This window comes from Mizuhopecten yessoensis, unplaced genomic scaffold, assembly GCF_002113885.1.
Source record: "Mizuhopecten yessoensis strain PY_sf001 unplaced genomic scaffold, ASM211388v2 scaffold10911, whole genome shotgun sequence".
Taxonomy (NCBI): Eukaryota; Metazoa; Mollusca; class Bivalvia; order Pectinida; family Pectinidae; genus Mizuhopecten; species Mizuhopecten yessoensis.
Window position 1 is genome coordinate 263919 of NW_018408783.1, and position 16788 is coordinate 280706.

At 34.1% G+C, this 16788-nt stretch overlaps 1 protein-coding gene across 1 annotated transcript; it reads left to right on the forward strand.

Moving 5' to 3' along the window:
- The first annotated feature begins 4167 nt into the window (after positions 1 to 4167).
- LOC110463480 (uncharacterized protein C7orf72-like) lies at positions 4168 to 11290 on the forward strand. Its single transcript, XM_021518099.1, has 4 exons — positions 4168 to 4172; positions 9823 to 9930; positions 10111 to 10200; positions 11146 to 11290. The coding sequence occupies exons 1-4, from the start codon at positions 4168 to 4170 to the stop codon at positions 11288 to 11290; spliced, it is 348 nt and encodes a 115-aa protein (XP_021373774.1).
- The last annotated feature ends 5498 nt before the right edge of the window (positions 11291 to 16788 follow it).

The following is a 16788-nucleotide window of genomic DNA, read 5'->3' on the forward strand; positions in this document are numbered from 1 at the left end:
ATGGCCCAGATGAAAGTTTAAGCTTTGTTTTAATAAGATATCTGTTCAAATTAATTGATTTACACTAGAGAATCAGAAATATAACCGTGGGCCGATTTTCACCATCTATGCAACACCTCCTTTGATATTATTTTGTTCTTTGCTAACATTTGATATTATTGATATTTTATAATAAAGTTGACATTTACATGAACTCCTACAAACAATGGCCTATTTTTTGTTTGAACACGTTAACCCTGAAAAGACTTCGTCCTTTTTTAAACGGCCTAAACAACTCTATAAAACAACAAGTAAAATTTAGAGCAGATAGTGAAGTATAGCGGCAACAAACATAAATTAAAAGAAATCGCACCTACCTTCGTTCATCAGCATATATATGTAGTGAATTATAATAAATCAGGTGGACTTGTGTATTTATACTGACCACACCTACGTCACGTCACGACTGGCTTAATACACTATACCATAAGGAGAAAAAAGGCTCAAGGGCGTTCATGGCTCACCTGGAATTTGTCATTAAAATTTAAAACCGGTCGAATACCTCACACTTGCATCAAATACTTGGATTCTTCATTTATTTATTACTTTAGTCTTTAAATAAGTCACGGTCTGATTTATTTGCAAAATTTGTAAGGCTCAACCGTAGAAAGATACCACCCAAATATCGTGATTCTAGGCCTTAAAGTTCTTCAGAAAAAGTTGCTGAAGTTTTTGACTTATTCGACCTATATGTCCTTGGAAGTACGTCAAGGTATTTTTATGTAAGGTAAGGTAAGTTCCACCTCAGAAAGCTACCAGCCATATAACATCTACGCCTTTAAGTTCTTCAAGAGATTTTCTTTTACATTTTGATCATTGTGATCTTGAAAATAGGTCAAGGTGTTTTTTTAGTTGAAGATGTTGCAAGGTTCTACCTCAGAAATCCACCAGTCATATATCATGACTCTAAGTCTTTTAGTTCTCCATATTTGACCACTGCGACCTAGAAAGTATGTTAAGGCCCTTTTTGATCACATACATTGTTACTTCCATCCAAGGAATTCACCAGCTAATTATAATAAATCTAGGCTTTACAAAAATACAAAAAACGTTCCAATTCTTACAATTCTCAAAAGAAGTTTTTTAAATGACATTAAAAGTTGTTCAAGATAATTTTTATTCACAAAATTTGATAAGGTCCAAATATCCATGGTTCTTACTTGCATGTGTTGTTTTTGTCATATTTTGACCCCTGTGACCTTCAAAGAGGGTCATGGTCAGCTTTTTTGCTTGTATGAGTGTTGGGTCGATAAAGAAGAGGTTGTTGAATTATTAGGATATGAAGCACATATTTTCCATAGAGTACACGGTAAAGGTGGCGGCATTGTTATTTTTATTTGATCTTCGATTGCTTTTCATTGTCATGTTATTAAAAATATAATTGACAATATTGTTTTACTAAAAGTATCTCGTGGTGTAACGAATGACAATGTGGATTTGAATTTTTTGCATGTTATTTCCCGCCTGTAAAAAGCACTGTAAAAAATGCGAAAATGATTTATTTTCCTGTCTAGAAGAAATGTTGTGTCAGTACAAAGATGTGGGTAAGGTAACGGTGCTTGATGATTTTAATAGCAGAACGGGTAACAAAAATGATTATATTATCAATGACAGTATCCAAGAGTTTTCCGCCAATGTTGTCGCCAATATTGTATCGTATGTGCCAGATTCTGTACCAGCTAAACGTTCCAATTCTGCAAGACTACTGCCTTAAGAAGAGTTAATGGAAGGTACAAAAATGATCCAAATGGCAGAGTGATACCTTCTTTAATAATAGAGGTACTAGTCTTATTGGTAATGACCCTTATGATTTGAGCTCAATGAAAGCGTTAATTTTTTTACTGATCTTCTGAAAGAACTTTTATTACCCCTTAGTGTTGTTACCCATCCTGTACGTGATTATAAGAAAAAAGGCAAAGAAGATAAACCCTGGTTCAATGAAATTTGCAAACTTCGCTATATGGAATATATAAATGCTTTATTTATGTTCAATTCATGTAAGAACAAAGAAAATCATGATGCACTTGTTTTGAAAAAACGCAGTTATAAGAAAATGGAACTTAAATTGAAGAGGCAGTACAAAACACATCAAGGTGACATGTTGAACTTCATGAGAAAATATAATCTAAAACATTTTTATAGATATTTCAATAACATAAAGAATAATGTGAAGTCTTCACTTGATGAACATGATTTTTATCAACATTTTAGTAATTTGTCATCTAAGAAACCTTGTGAAAATTAGGCTGTAACCGATTTTTTGAGAAATTATGATGCCACTAATGATATACCTAAAGCTATGTTTTATGAACTGGACACTGACATTTCTAAAGAAGAAGTTAGTAAAGTAATCAATCACTTAAGGAACAGATAAAGCATGTGGCCATGATATGTTAATTAATGAGTTTTTTTATCAGAGGTAAAGAGGTTTTATTACCTTGTCTTGTTAAATTATTTAATTAACCCTTCAATTCTGGTAACCATCCTTCCATATGGTCAATAGGTAATCTTATTTACTTATTTAAAAAGGGGGATAAGAAGGACACAAATAATTATAGAGGAATTACTCTAGCTAGTTGTTCAGCCAAAACATTTACAGCAACCTTAAATAATCGACTTATCGAATTTGATACCGCTTATTCTAAAATAAGTGATGCTCAATTTGGCTTCAGAAAGCATATGTCAACCATAGATGATGTGTTTGTCTTGCAATCGTTAATTATTAGAACTTTAAAGAAGAGCAAGAAGCTAGATTGTTGTTTCATAGATTATAAGCAAGCTTTCGATTTTGTTAAGAGACAGAATTTGTGGTTTAAACTAATTAAGGAAGGAGTAGAAGGTAAACTGTTAAATATAATACGTTCTTTATATAATGATGTAAAATGCTGTGTTAAATACAACAATTCAATGTCTAATTTCTTCGAATGCAGGAATGGTTTATTCCAATGCGAAATATTGTCACCGATTTTATTTTCTCTTTATGTGAATGATTGTGAGATGCATATTTTAAATGACAACGGTCCTTCTATAGAACTCCAAACTATTAACTTATTTCTTCTAATGTACGCAGATGATATGGTTTTGTTAGCTGAATCGGCAGAGGGATTGCAAAAAAAGTTAGACACACTATTACAATACACTAAGAAATGGAATCTAACTGTTAATGTCGAAAAAACTAAAGTTATAATTTTTAGGAATGGTGGTAAGTTGAAGGAGGAAGAAAAATGGTTTTATGATGGTAATGTTTTAGAAAATGTTGATAGTTTTAGCTACCTTGGTAAGTTGTAAATGCCATTCGCTGGATAAGCCAGAACAAAGCGTAATAAAAATGACTATACAGGTATCTTCATCAGAGTGACCCTTAAGTAAATAAATTTACATTAGCGGTGTGTATATTCTTTGTTGGTTAATTGGACAAGACAGAATATCACAGCGTGGGTATAATCTAAGAGACTAACCTGAGTGGCTTATGTAAATCTTGTTTGCAGACACACTGATACAGTAAATACGTCATTTTTGTAAGCTTTGAAAAATTTGTAAAAATTATTTCTAGTAGAAAATATTCATATTATTGAAATCATAAATTTTGGGAATAGTTTTATAATGAAAATATATGGAAAACATCTATATGAAAAAAGGAGAGATTTTCACTATGAAATACACCTGTCGGTCTGAAAAATATTTGTTCTCAAAGATTAAAACTATATGGTTAAAAAAGTATGTATGGCAATAGCATATGACATGTGAATATAGATGAATATTAATAAATATGTACAATAATATGGGAGGTAGTTCAACATAGTAGAAGCATAGCCTCTAAAGCTTATCAGGATAATAAAAAAATAAAAAAACCTATTTGGTACATGGTATTACTGTTACTAGCAAATTGGCTCATCAGTGGTTAAGTATGAAAATAATGCTAGTTGGCTGTTGCAAAGGGAGGTAACTGATGATAAGTAAATATAATTTAACACAAAAAATAAATCATTTTCAAGCAAATATTGACTTTAAACATAAAACCTGGTACACATAAACACTAACAGCAAGGCCAATATGTACATAAACTTGTTATTGCTCTTGTTGTGTCCCTTGATAGGAACTAAACAAAAACAGTATTCTGAACACAACATGAGGTAATACTGTGCAGTATATGATTTTAAAGCTTATAAATCAAGAATATAAAATCATTCTGTATAAGATGTTATTATGAGCAATGAAATGAAGTTCACACACACATATATATAGCATATATACAAATATCAAAATGGGTGTTGTAAGTCATGTCTCATTTAGATCACATTGTTTAATATAGGGGTTGAAGACTCAAACTCGATCAAAGTGGATGAAAATATCCATGATGGCAAACTAAAGGGTATGCTGCAAAAGGTTGACTCAAAATGGCTCGAATTGAGTGTGCTTGCATAGGAGAGAGACGAACATTGTTAGCAGGATAAATTCTCTTTTTGCTATTATTGTTGGTAATGGAGAATTCTGACAAGTCCACTCTGAGGATTGGAAAGATCTTTCCATACACACGAATGTTAGTTATGTCAATAGGGAGTGATATAGTCTAGTTATCAGGACAGAGGGGGAGTAAAGCTACGCAAACTAGCTCACATGCGGTGCCAGTGGTGAGTTCAAGGATTTGTTTGTGATTTTTACGAAACCTTCTCCACCAGATACAGTAAATGGAAGTGAGGATGAAAATAGTAGTAAGGAGTGACAGTGTTACATAAGGCCATGGTGTCATAAGTGAGTTATACACATTTTCAGTGATGGTGTTAGGGGTGGTGAGGTCAGGGAGATTCTGGAAATGAAAGCTTGGGATGTTAGGTGATACAGTAAAGGGTTTTTGGAGATTTCTGAATCAGTAACAACATTGTAGATAAAAAAAAATATAAACAGAGACTAGGCTAATCTTTATGCCTGATGTGGCTGTTCCAACAAGGGCGATACCGCCACTAGTATCTGGCCATGTACCAGCTGTAAATGGAATCTGTCCATCTAACATAGATTCTGCTAATGTTTTGAATACAGTTTCACCTTTTTTTGGTTTTCTGCACGATTTTCTTTAAGCTTAAATGATAATTCTGATCAGTTGCCAAAGTTTCCGAAAATGAATGGTTATAATTTTTGAAATGAAATTATCAGTTTTGCTATTCCATAAAACATTGAAAAGAACAGAATTGAGCTGTTTTATAAAATTTTCAGATGGATTAGGTAAGGAAATAAACAAATGATTCACCTGAGAAATTAATAAAGATTTAATCATATTAATTCTACTGATAGGTGTGAGCAACCTTCTACTCCATCTCTTAATAAGAGCTTTAAGTTTAACTTTTTTTTATCAAAGTTCATTTTAGGTATTTTGTAAAGATCTACATGGAAATCTATCCCAAGAAGAGCAAATTTATTAACTCTCCATCTAAGATTCATATTTGGAAGGAGAACATCATTGCTGTATTTTTTACTGCCTATCCAGACATTTTTACCTACATTTTCTTTAAGACCAGATATTTTTGCATAAATATTAAGTTCATCAACCACCCCTTTCAGTGATTTTTCAGAACCATCTAATACCAGAGAAGTGTCATCTGCATACTGAGAGTTTAAGATGGGACAGTTATTAACATTTATACCAGTTATACTCTTAATGTGTCTAAGGCGGATTGCTAATACTTCTGCACATAGTATAAAAATATATGGAGCGATGGGGTCTCCTTGACGACAACCACGATTTATTTTGAAAAATGCTGATAAATTACCCCCCTGCAGAACTTGAATGACAGTGTAAAACTTTGACCCAATTTCTGATGTCGTTTCCAAATCCAAAATATCTAAGCACTTCGTCTATGAATTTGCAAGTGACAGAATCGAAAGCCTTTTCAAAATTAACCATTAATAACATTCCAGGGATATCATTTTCCTCTGTATATTGCATAATGTCATAAACCAGGCGAGTATTTTCTCCTACGTAACGTCCTGATATAAATCCTTTTTGATCAGAATTTATAATTTTTTGTAAACTAATTTGCATCTACTTGTTATTGATCCAGAAGCAATTTTGTATACAATGTTTAATAGAGAAATAGGTCTCCAATTCTTTAGGTCTCCAATTCTTTATAAAATACTTCGATTTATTAGCCTTAGGTATACAAGTAATTATTCCCTGACGTTGTGTAATAGACAGCTGATCGTTTAAAAAAAAACATAATTTAATGCCCTACCCACAAAATTACCTAACTGATTCCAAAAACATTTAAAAAATTCCGATGTGAATCCATCTGAGCCTGGGCTCTTATTACTTTTCATATTCTTCAGTGTTTCAGATGTTTCTTTAAGTGTAATAATACCTTCCAAACTGACCGCTTTTTCAACATTTAATCTAGGAACACCAAAATCTTCTAAAAATTCATCCAAATCTATGTCATCGACTTCATTATCAATAGAATACAAATGTTTATAAAAAAAACAGCTCATTTTTAAACATCTACTTGTTTAGTTAGGAATTCTCCATTCTCCCGTTGTAACTTTGGAATGATTTTTGAAATAAATTGTATATTTTCTAAATTAAAAAAATAATTGGTAGGTTTTTCACCCTTATCAATCCATAAGACTTTTGTACGCATTATACTCCCTTTTATCCTATGTACTTTAATCTTTTCCAATTCTTTTTTTTTCTCAAGTAACTTGTCTAAGTCTACATCATTCTCATTTTTCAGTTCCTGTATTTGATTTTTTAAGGTCGTTTCCCTTGCACAACACTGTTTCTTTTTATAGGAAAAATATGAAATTGACTTACCTCTAATTTCCATTAATAGTGTTTCTAAAAAACCTGATCATTTATAACAAACGGTAAATCTGAACAGGTCATCAATATTTTCAGGAATATATATGGGAAGGCAATACTGTAATTTAACTGTTTTGATAGTATCATTAATTATATTTAGATATTCCAGGTCATGTAACAAGGAACTATTGAACTTCCATAGACCTTTCCCTTTTTTAAATTTGTTAAATTTTAACATAATTTTGGGGAAAGAATCCTCTGATCTGTAACCTGGATCTATACTTGTCTCATCTACACTTTGTAATAAATTCCCAGAAACCAAAAAGAAATTTAACCTAGCCTGCTTGATAGGTTTACTCCTACGCCATGTATATCTGGAAATGTCAGCATGCTGTTCTCTAAAAACATCCACTAAATCAAAGTTATCTATTATTTCTAATACCCTATCACGAGCCTTTGGATTATTAACATTTTTTGTAGTTTTTATCACAATCTAAATCAGGATTAAGAACTAAATTAAAATACCAACAAACAACACAGCTATCATTTTTAAACTCATAGAGAGTTTCTTCTATTTTATCATAAAAAGTTGGGTTGTCAGAGTTTGGACCATACAATGTAATTAAAGTTATTTTATTACCTTCAACTTCTAGATCCAATGCCAAAAAAGTTCCCTGTTCAGTCTTTTTTTCCCTTTATCACCTTGACTTCAAAATTGTTATTGATAAGTATTGCTACCCCCCTTGCATTAGATTTAAAATAATTAAAATAGACCCATTCACTCAGTAAGATTTATTCCTGTTCTTCGGTAAAGTGAGTATTTTGCAGACAGTAGATATTGTATTTACTATCTCTTAAATAAGTAAAAACATCTTTGCGCTTAACCTTGTCACCAAGGCCCTAGCAATTGACTGACAATATCTTAATTCCCTCCAAAACTGTTTAAGAAATTACAATGAATACAACAATGTCTGGAGTTACAGCAGGCAGTAAAAATTGACCGACGGAAACTACACAGCAGTAACAGTATTAACACGCGTTAAATTTATTCATGACATCATTCTGTATAATTTCATTTGCATAAACATGTTCAAAAATTGTTTTAAATGGTGTTTTTACATGTATAAACCCTTCTATCTAAGGTGGTATTCTATCTAATCTGTAAGCTGATCAACTTTCCCTTGGGAAATACGATATACATTGGACAATTACAAGTCATTTAGTATATCTTTGAGTTCATTATCATATACAAGAAGTTTATCTTAGAACAATCAATGGTAGATTTCTACGGAAATTGAAACTTTGCTACGTATTACCCTTAAATCACCTTTTTAGCATAATATCGTCAGGTCTTGTCGACATTTTCCATAAATGCTTTTCTAAAGGAAGATGGTACATGATCGATTCACTACTCCCGTTTAACATTATATCATAAATACTTGTTATTCTCGCTATCTAATTAATAGAATATAGCAAGATAAGAACATATACATCATCAAAATTCAGATCACAAGCGAAAAGACAGTCATTAAGGGATGTCAAATATTATTTAAATCACCACCAGCCTCAATCAAACCGGAATAAAATCGGTTAGACTTGATGACAATTTTAAATTGTTGAAGGGAAGTAGCATTTAAAGATTCTGCAGATAGAAGGTTAAATTCTCTACACTTTGAGGGAAATTAACTATTAAAATAATTCTAGGATCTACAGAAAGGGAGATTGAAAATGCAGCTATGTCTTAGTGGGTATCTTGCATTTATATTGCTGTAAAGGTATGGTTCAATGATGTCTTTTAGGTACCTAGGCGATTCATTTTTTTTAAATTTTGAAGTCTTAATTTATGATATTTTTTTTTTGATGAATTCCTTATGAAACATTGATTGTTCTATGGTGTCTGTTGTACACAAAAATATTAAAAACATCATTTCTGACCACTACAGCTGCAGTTCAAACGCCCGCGCTCAACAGATTACTAGTTATGGGTAAGTACATCTGTGTTACGTCCTTTCGTGTAGATGTCATGTCTATTTCGATTACTCTAACAAGTCCATTTGGTGTTCATTTGTGGAAATATTCAACTCTACTACCAAATGACATCCACTTTTGAAGATACTGTGTTTAGCATTGTGCCCTCGGTATTCATTTGTGGAGATAATATATTAAGCATTCTCCACTTGTACCCACGCGTGAAGATTAAATGTTTAGCATTGTCCCCTTGCCATTCACATGAGAAGATGTTTTAGCATAGTCTCTTTAATATCAACTTTTGAAGATTATGTATTTAGCATTTTCCCTTGCTATACACATATGAATATGATATGCTTAGCATTGTCCCCTTATTATTCACACACAAAGGAGTTTTTAGCATACTCTCTGATATTAACTTTTGAAGATTATTCCTCAGCTATGCACATATGAATATGATATGCTTAGCATTGTCTCTTTGATATTAACTTTTGAAGATTATTCCTTTGCTATACACATATGAATATGATATGCTTAGTACTGTCCCCTTATTATTCACACACAAAGGAGTTTTTAGCATTGTCTATGGTATTCACATGTGAAGATTATGTTTTTAGCATTTTCCCTTACTATTCACATGTGAATATTATTTATTCAACATTGTTCCCGTGGTATTGCGAATATATGTTTCCACGTTGTGTAGATGTTAAACACTGCCTCATTGATATCCTTTTGTGTTGTGTGGATATGGTTAGGCACATGCACTTGCCTCGTCTGTCAATAACACCTATAAGATTATATTATAGGTATATTGACAGACGAGGCTAGTACCTGTGGTTAAGCATTGGGCTCCACTCTCCTGGTATCCATCTCTATAGATATATCGTTTAGTATTGCCTTCTTGATGCCCACCTCAGTTGATACATCAACTATTGTAGATGTTAGCGTAAATGCTGTGTAAAGAGTGACCATTGGACTCTACCTGCACTGGGAACTTAACATTTAATCATATTTTATATTTTCAGTGGCTCAATAGGAGCAGAAAACCAAGATGAAATAGACAATGCTCAAGAACCATTTGACCCCTACACTGTGAAGAGGGTCCTCATTCCCCGATACAGTGAAACAGGACAGTAAGTAGACAAATACAGTTCACTAAGATAATTTCAGTGAAGGTACTTAGTGTTCAATGAGTTAATAGGCAAAACTTGTCTTTTCTTTCTCAAATCTTACATCATGTTAGAAGTATGGTATTGATGAATCATTCTCAAGGTAGACCTATCTAACTGCTTTCCTTATTTTTTCCCTACCAGCCGACCTAACATTCCGGGCTACAAATGTTGTACACTATGGAGGGGTGTGTATGCCCAAGGTTCCCAGGCTACTACTGCCATCACCCACAAGTAAGTAACTTATCAGACTTCCAACTATCTGATCTTCACTAACCTCACCCACAATTACTGCTAACATTAAACATATACATATATATGTGCATTAGCTTCACTTTTATTGCAAAAAAGTAAGGAATTTGTCATATTTATGCCGGCGTTACATGCGAAGTAAGTATCTTAAAGACTTTTACTTCCATCACATACATACTTTTACTTCTTCTACAAGAAATACCGTATTTAAGGATATTTTGGCATTGCCAAAAACTGGCATTTTCTGTTCGAAAACACTAATAAGTTAGGCCATCTTCAGATAAAAGCATACCTTTTTGGATGTGTTATTTATGAATTGTGTTATTCCTGCCCTAAACAAGTGAGCAATTCTAAGAGTAACTTACATGAAAAATAAGGCCCAAAAATTGGTAAATGATGCATAATAAATCAGTTTGAAGACTGTCTGCCGATATATTTTGGTATCCTTGGTGTGTGAAATTTTGGCTCATTTACTCCAAGAGCCAAATAAACCGAAAATTAACCACATCTAAAATATCCAAAACTACGATAAAGTGTTGTTCTCTCATTGCTATCGCTCACTAAGTAAACACGTGCAATGTCTCACAAGTAAACACGTGCAATGTCTCACAAGTAAATACGTGCAATGGCTCACAAGTAAACATGTGCAATGGCTCACAAGTAAACACGTACAATGCCACAAGTAAACATGTGCAATGACTCACAAATAAACACGTGCAATCGCTCACAAGTAAACACGTGCAATGGCTCACAAGTTAAAACGTGCAATGGCTCACATGTAAACACGTGAAATGGCTCACAAGTTGACACAAAACACATGCATGTCCTTGACTCCGGTTATATGTACTGTTCCTTTAAGTATGTTAAGTATACATGTATATAAATATTTCATACACTGTATTTCATTTATAATATTGGTATTTGCAGATCTTTACCTATCTCCCCGAACACGTCTGAACATAAGAAGGACTCCAAGATGTCTAAGATGGTCACCACTGTTGCACCATGTAATCCGTTCAACCAGATCAACAAACTGGATGAGATCATCGCCACTAACAAATATGTGGCATAGAATTAATATAGATTTATATTCCTTCCAAGTATTGCACCCTACTATGTGACAGAATTTGATATTTTCCCCCACGATGGCTCTAGTTCTTATTGCAATTCGAAGAACATTCGTTTTCCAATTTTATAATATATTACCGGTTAAAATTTTAAATGTAGAATGTGAACCCTTGCAAAAAGAGCAATTAGTATGCTAACGTGACATATCGTTTTCCGTAACATCTCAAAATGTACACTTATTTATCAATCAATGAATGCACTCATTGATATTGAAATCAAGATTGTTTTCAACATCTGATTTCTATCCAAATTTCTTAGCTTCTAATCATGTTTTCTATGTCTTGTTAGTTGGAATGATGACAGTTTATCTACTTGTTACCCATAGGTTATGATTCTGAATACTAACGTGGTAGCTGGGTGTTTTTTACCTGTGGTCAATTTTGTCCTGGGCCTAAGATAACCTCGGAAGGTGTAACTGATGTCCATGCTTTTTACAATGTAAGGTTGTGCCCATGTCAGTGCAATGTTACCACTGATCTGAAACAGTATTATTATTGATTTGGGTAATGTTCTAATAACTGTTATCATGTTTTTGTTAATGTATTAAGTCTGCTTACCGTCTGTATTACATTGAGCTGTAAGAAATAGGATCTTAGTTCAACACGAGTTGGCCTGAACCGACCGTTTTACCTTTTGACTGACGCTGATTGTGACCTTTTACGGTAAACGTATCCTACCTGAACCGTTTGGGCAGCATATATACAAAAGCTTTGATAAGATAGAGTATGGAAGATAAAATGTTCTGATAAACAATATTTTGCCAGGACACTACTAAAGACATAATAAAATGTTTTTGTAAAGACTAGATTATATGTTGTAATAAACACAGGTGCTGTATCGACAACGTTATTATCGTGCTGTTAGTATTGCTCATCCGGCTGTGATACATATTTACAATTGGAACGTTTCTATATTCCTTACTTTTCTATTTTGTTTTCTCATGTCTCTTTACACATGAATATTGATATGCTTTTGGACTTTTTCATATTATAAAATCAACTTTTAATCTTCATTTTGTCACCAAGACAGAATTGATTGTACGAAGTCTAAATATATATATATACCTGAGTGAAACTGGTCAGAATTTCTACCTGGCAGAAATATATTGATTTATTTTCATATAAAAAAGAATGTGCGTCTATCAACTTATTCCCCTTATTGATGTTCAAATAAACATATTTTTCTTTCTAGTATGATTTGTGTTACTTATATTAGACCACCGCCAGCAGCAGTAAGATGCGTGTAACGATATTCACGAAACGATATTTGGCCAGTAGCATGCTGAGATGAAGGGCTACCAAGTTTGTTCAAATGAATGACCTTCACCCATATTCAAGGTCACAGGGGTCAAATATGTTGAAAACTTCAAACAACTTATTCTCAATAACCAGAATGCCCAAGGTGATGATAATTGGCCAGTAACGTGCTGAGGTAAAGGGCTATCAAGTTTGTTCAAATGAATGACCTTCCCCTATATTCAAGGTCACAGGAGTCAAATATGTTAAAAACATTAAACAACTTCTTCTGAATAACCAAATTGCATAGGGTGATGATATTTGGTCAGTAGCATGCTGTGATGAAGGGATACCAAGTTTGTTCAAATGAATGACCTTCACTCATATCCAAGGTCACAAGGGTCTAAAATGTTAAAAAATTTAAATAACTTCTATTGAATAACCAAAATGCCCATAGTGATGATATTTGGCCAGTAGCATGCTGAGATGAGGGGCTAAGAAGTTTGTTAAAATGAATGACCTTCACCCATATTCAAGGTGACAGGGGTCAAATTTGTTAAAAACTTTAAACAACTTCTTCTGAATAACCAAAATGCCCAGGGAGATGATATTTCGTCAGTAGCATACTTGGATCGAGGGCTACCAGTTTGTTTAAATGTTTTACCTTGAATCATATTCAATGTCACAAGGAGCAAATATGTTCAAAATATTTAAAGAACTTGTTCTGAATAACCAAAAGGCTCAGTATGTTGATATTTTGTCAGTAGCATGCTTGGATCAAGGACTACTTTGTTTGTAAAAGTGAATGACTTTGACTTATATTCAAGGTCAAAGGGGTCAAATTTGTTCAAAATCTTTAAACGACCTCTTCTGAATAACCATTGGTCCCAGGATGTTGATACTTTGCAAGTTGCATCCTGAGATGAAAGGCTATAAAATTTGTTCAACATAATGACTTTGTTCGACTTTCAATCACAGGGGTGAAATTTAAAAAAAAAAATTACAGGCACTTTTGAATGAATTTTAATCATAAATACCGATATTTTTTCCTGTAGCTTTATTTTAGATCACTTTTAAGGTTACAAGTGTGAGATTTATACCAGGTGAGCGATGCAGGCCGATTGGGCCTCTTGTTCTTTCTAGGATGATTTGTGTCTCTTATATTAGACCACCTCCAGCAGCAGTAAAATGCGTGTAAAACCTACATGGCTATTCATGAAATCATTCCTAACCGAAATTGAGGCAGTGCCTGCAGCCTCATTAATGCGATCATATTCGACCCATATTTTATGTTACATGCACATTATGCAAATTTACAAAAAAGGATAAGACCTATGTTAATGTGGAACAATAAACAATCAAAATTGAAGAGATATTTATGAACTCATCAAAATCGAAAACAGACTCTCTCATTTTTAGGGCAAGTGATCTTATGCCATGGTGCGGCGTAAGCCGTCCGTCCGTTGTCCGGTGTCCGGCGTCCGTCTGTCTGGCGCTAATTTTTTACTTTAAACAACTTCTTCTCAGTAATCCAAAACTAGGATGATCATATTTGGCCAGTAGCATACTGGAATCAAGGGCTACCAAGTTTGTTCAAATAAATGTCCTTGACCCAATTGCAAGGTCACAGGGGTCAAATTTATCAAAACCTTCAAACAACTTCTCCTCAATAACCAAAAGGCCCAGGATACTGATATTGGGCCTGTTGCATGCTGGGATGAAGGGCTACCAAGTTTGTTAAAATCAATGACCTTGACCAACTTTCAAGATCATAGGGGTCAAATGTCTTAAAATCTTCAAACGACTTCTTCTCCATAACCAAAAGTCCCAGGGTACTGATATTAGGCCTGTAGCATGCTTGGATAAAGGGCTACCGAGTTTGAAAAAATGAATTACCTTGACCCAGTTTCAAGGTCACTGGGGTCAAATGTCTTAAAATCTTCAAACGACTTCTTCTCAATAACTAAAAGGCCCAGGGTACTGATATTTGGACTGGAGAATGAACGAATGAAGCACTACCAAGTTTGCTAAAATGAAAGACCTTGACCAACTTTCAAAGTCACAGGGATCAAATGTTGTAAAATTTTAAAACGACCTCTTCTCAATAACCAAAAGGCCCAGGGTACTGATATTAGGCCTGTAGCATTCTGGGATGAAGGACTACCAAGTTTTTTACAAATCAATGACCTTGACCAATTTTCAAGGTCAAAGGGGTCAAGGTCTTAAAATCTTCAAACGACTTCTTCTCAATAACCAAAAGGCCCAGGGTACTGATATTGGGCATGTAGCATGCTGGGATGAAGGACTACCAAATTTGTTGAAATGAATGACCTTGACCAACTTTCGAGGTCACAGGAGTAAAATGTAAAATCTTCAAACGACTTCCTCTCAATAACCAAAAGGCACAGGGTACTGATATTGGGCCTGTAGCATGATGGGATGAAGGGATACTAAGTTTGTCAAATGAATGCCCTTGACCCAGTTTCAAGGTCACTGGGGTCAGATGTCTTAAAATCTTCAAACAACTTCTTCTCAATAACCAAAAGGCCCATGGTACTGATATTGGGCCTGAAGCATGCCGGGATGAAGGCCTACCAAGTTTGTTAAAATAAATTACCTTGACCAACTTTCAAGGTCCCAGGGGTCCAATTTCGTAAATTCCTCAAACAACTTCTTCTCAATAACCAAAAGGCCCAGGGTCCTGATATTGGGCCTGAAACATGCTGGGATGAAGGACTATCAAGTTTGTTCAAATGAATGACCTTGACCAACTTTCAAGGTCACTGGGGTCAAATATGTTAAAATCTTCAAACAACTTCTTCTCAATAACCAAAAGGCCCATGGTACTGATATTGGGCCTGAAGCATGCCGGGATGAAGTCCTACCAAGTTTGTTAAAATAAATTACCTTGACCAACTTTCAAGGTCCCAGGGGTCAAATTTCGTAGAATATTCAAGCAACTTCTTCTCAATAACCAAAAGGTCCAGGTTACTGATATTGGGCCTGTAGCATGCTGGGACAAAGGGATACCAAGTTTGTTCAAATGAAATACCTTGACCTACTTTCAAGGTATTTCACACCTAATGTCCTTGTTCGACATTCAATGTCACAGGCGTCATGTTTAAAACTTTTAATAGGTTCTTATGAATCAAACACTGATATTCTGCCTGTAGCTGTTTCTTTTAGTCCACTTTTACGAATACAAGTGTGGGATTAATACCAGGTGAGCGATGCAGGCCCATTGGGCCTCTTGTTCTATGCGGGAACTGTTTGATCTGAAAACGAAACACCATTTTATAATTACCTAACCTTTGTTTCATTTCTGCATCATGTCCAGCTTATCCGTTACGGCCCACTGAAGCGTTAACATGGACCCCACTCCTTTGGTTCACAACACCAAAAATTGTTAAAATATAACTTTCCGGAAAAAGGATTTTTCTGAACACAAAACGAAATTGAAAACTGATTTTGCGAGCTATGGAAACGTATGTTTCCTTTATCAAGCCAGAACATTTGAAAACAGGAAAACAAATTTGGAAGGGTTCGGCATAACCTTGCGAGGCTCAACATCGTCATTTTGTATTTAAGCATCAAGTTCGACTAAATTTAGGAAATTTATTTTCAGGAATGCGTGGACTTAACAGAAACAAGACGGTACCTGTAACCTAATCAAACAAAGACGATCTCGTCTCGAATTTGGCACTGCATCTATGCGAGCAAAGAACAAATTCGTTGACACCCATAGTATGTTATCCGTCAGCCAATCAGAATCGCGCACGTATCTGTAACTTGACTATAATTGTTTGTCATCTTCGAACTTGGAATGAATATTTCCGTTATGTAATCATATCCCAAGTTTCATTGACACCATCGATATTTAAGAAAACTTGTTCCAAAGCAATGCGTGACGGAAGGACGAACAGAAAAAAGGGTATTTAAGGAATGACCAATGATCCGCGAAGCGGTTTATGCAAAAAAGTGCACAATTATTTTTCAGTATATACCGTATATACCAAATAAAATCATTCTTTATAATTTAATTTTTTTAAAGTAGACAAACATGTTGTAAATTCACAGTTAAAGGTTTATTTAATTTTTAGGTAAACTAAACAATTGCGCTAAAAAAAAGCTGCGTTGTAATTTTACATTCTGAAGTGTATAAGGTAGTTCCGTCATCAGTTGTTATCTGTTTAGGTATATACAATAT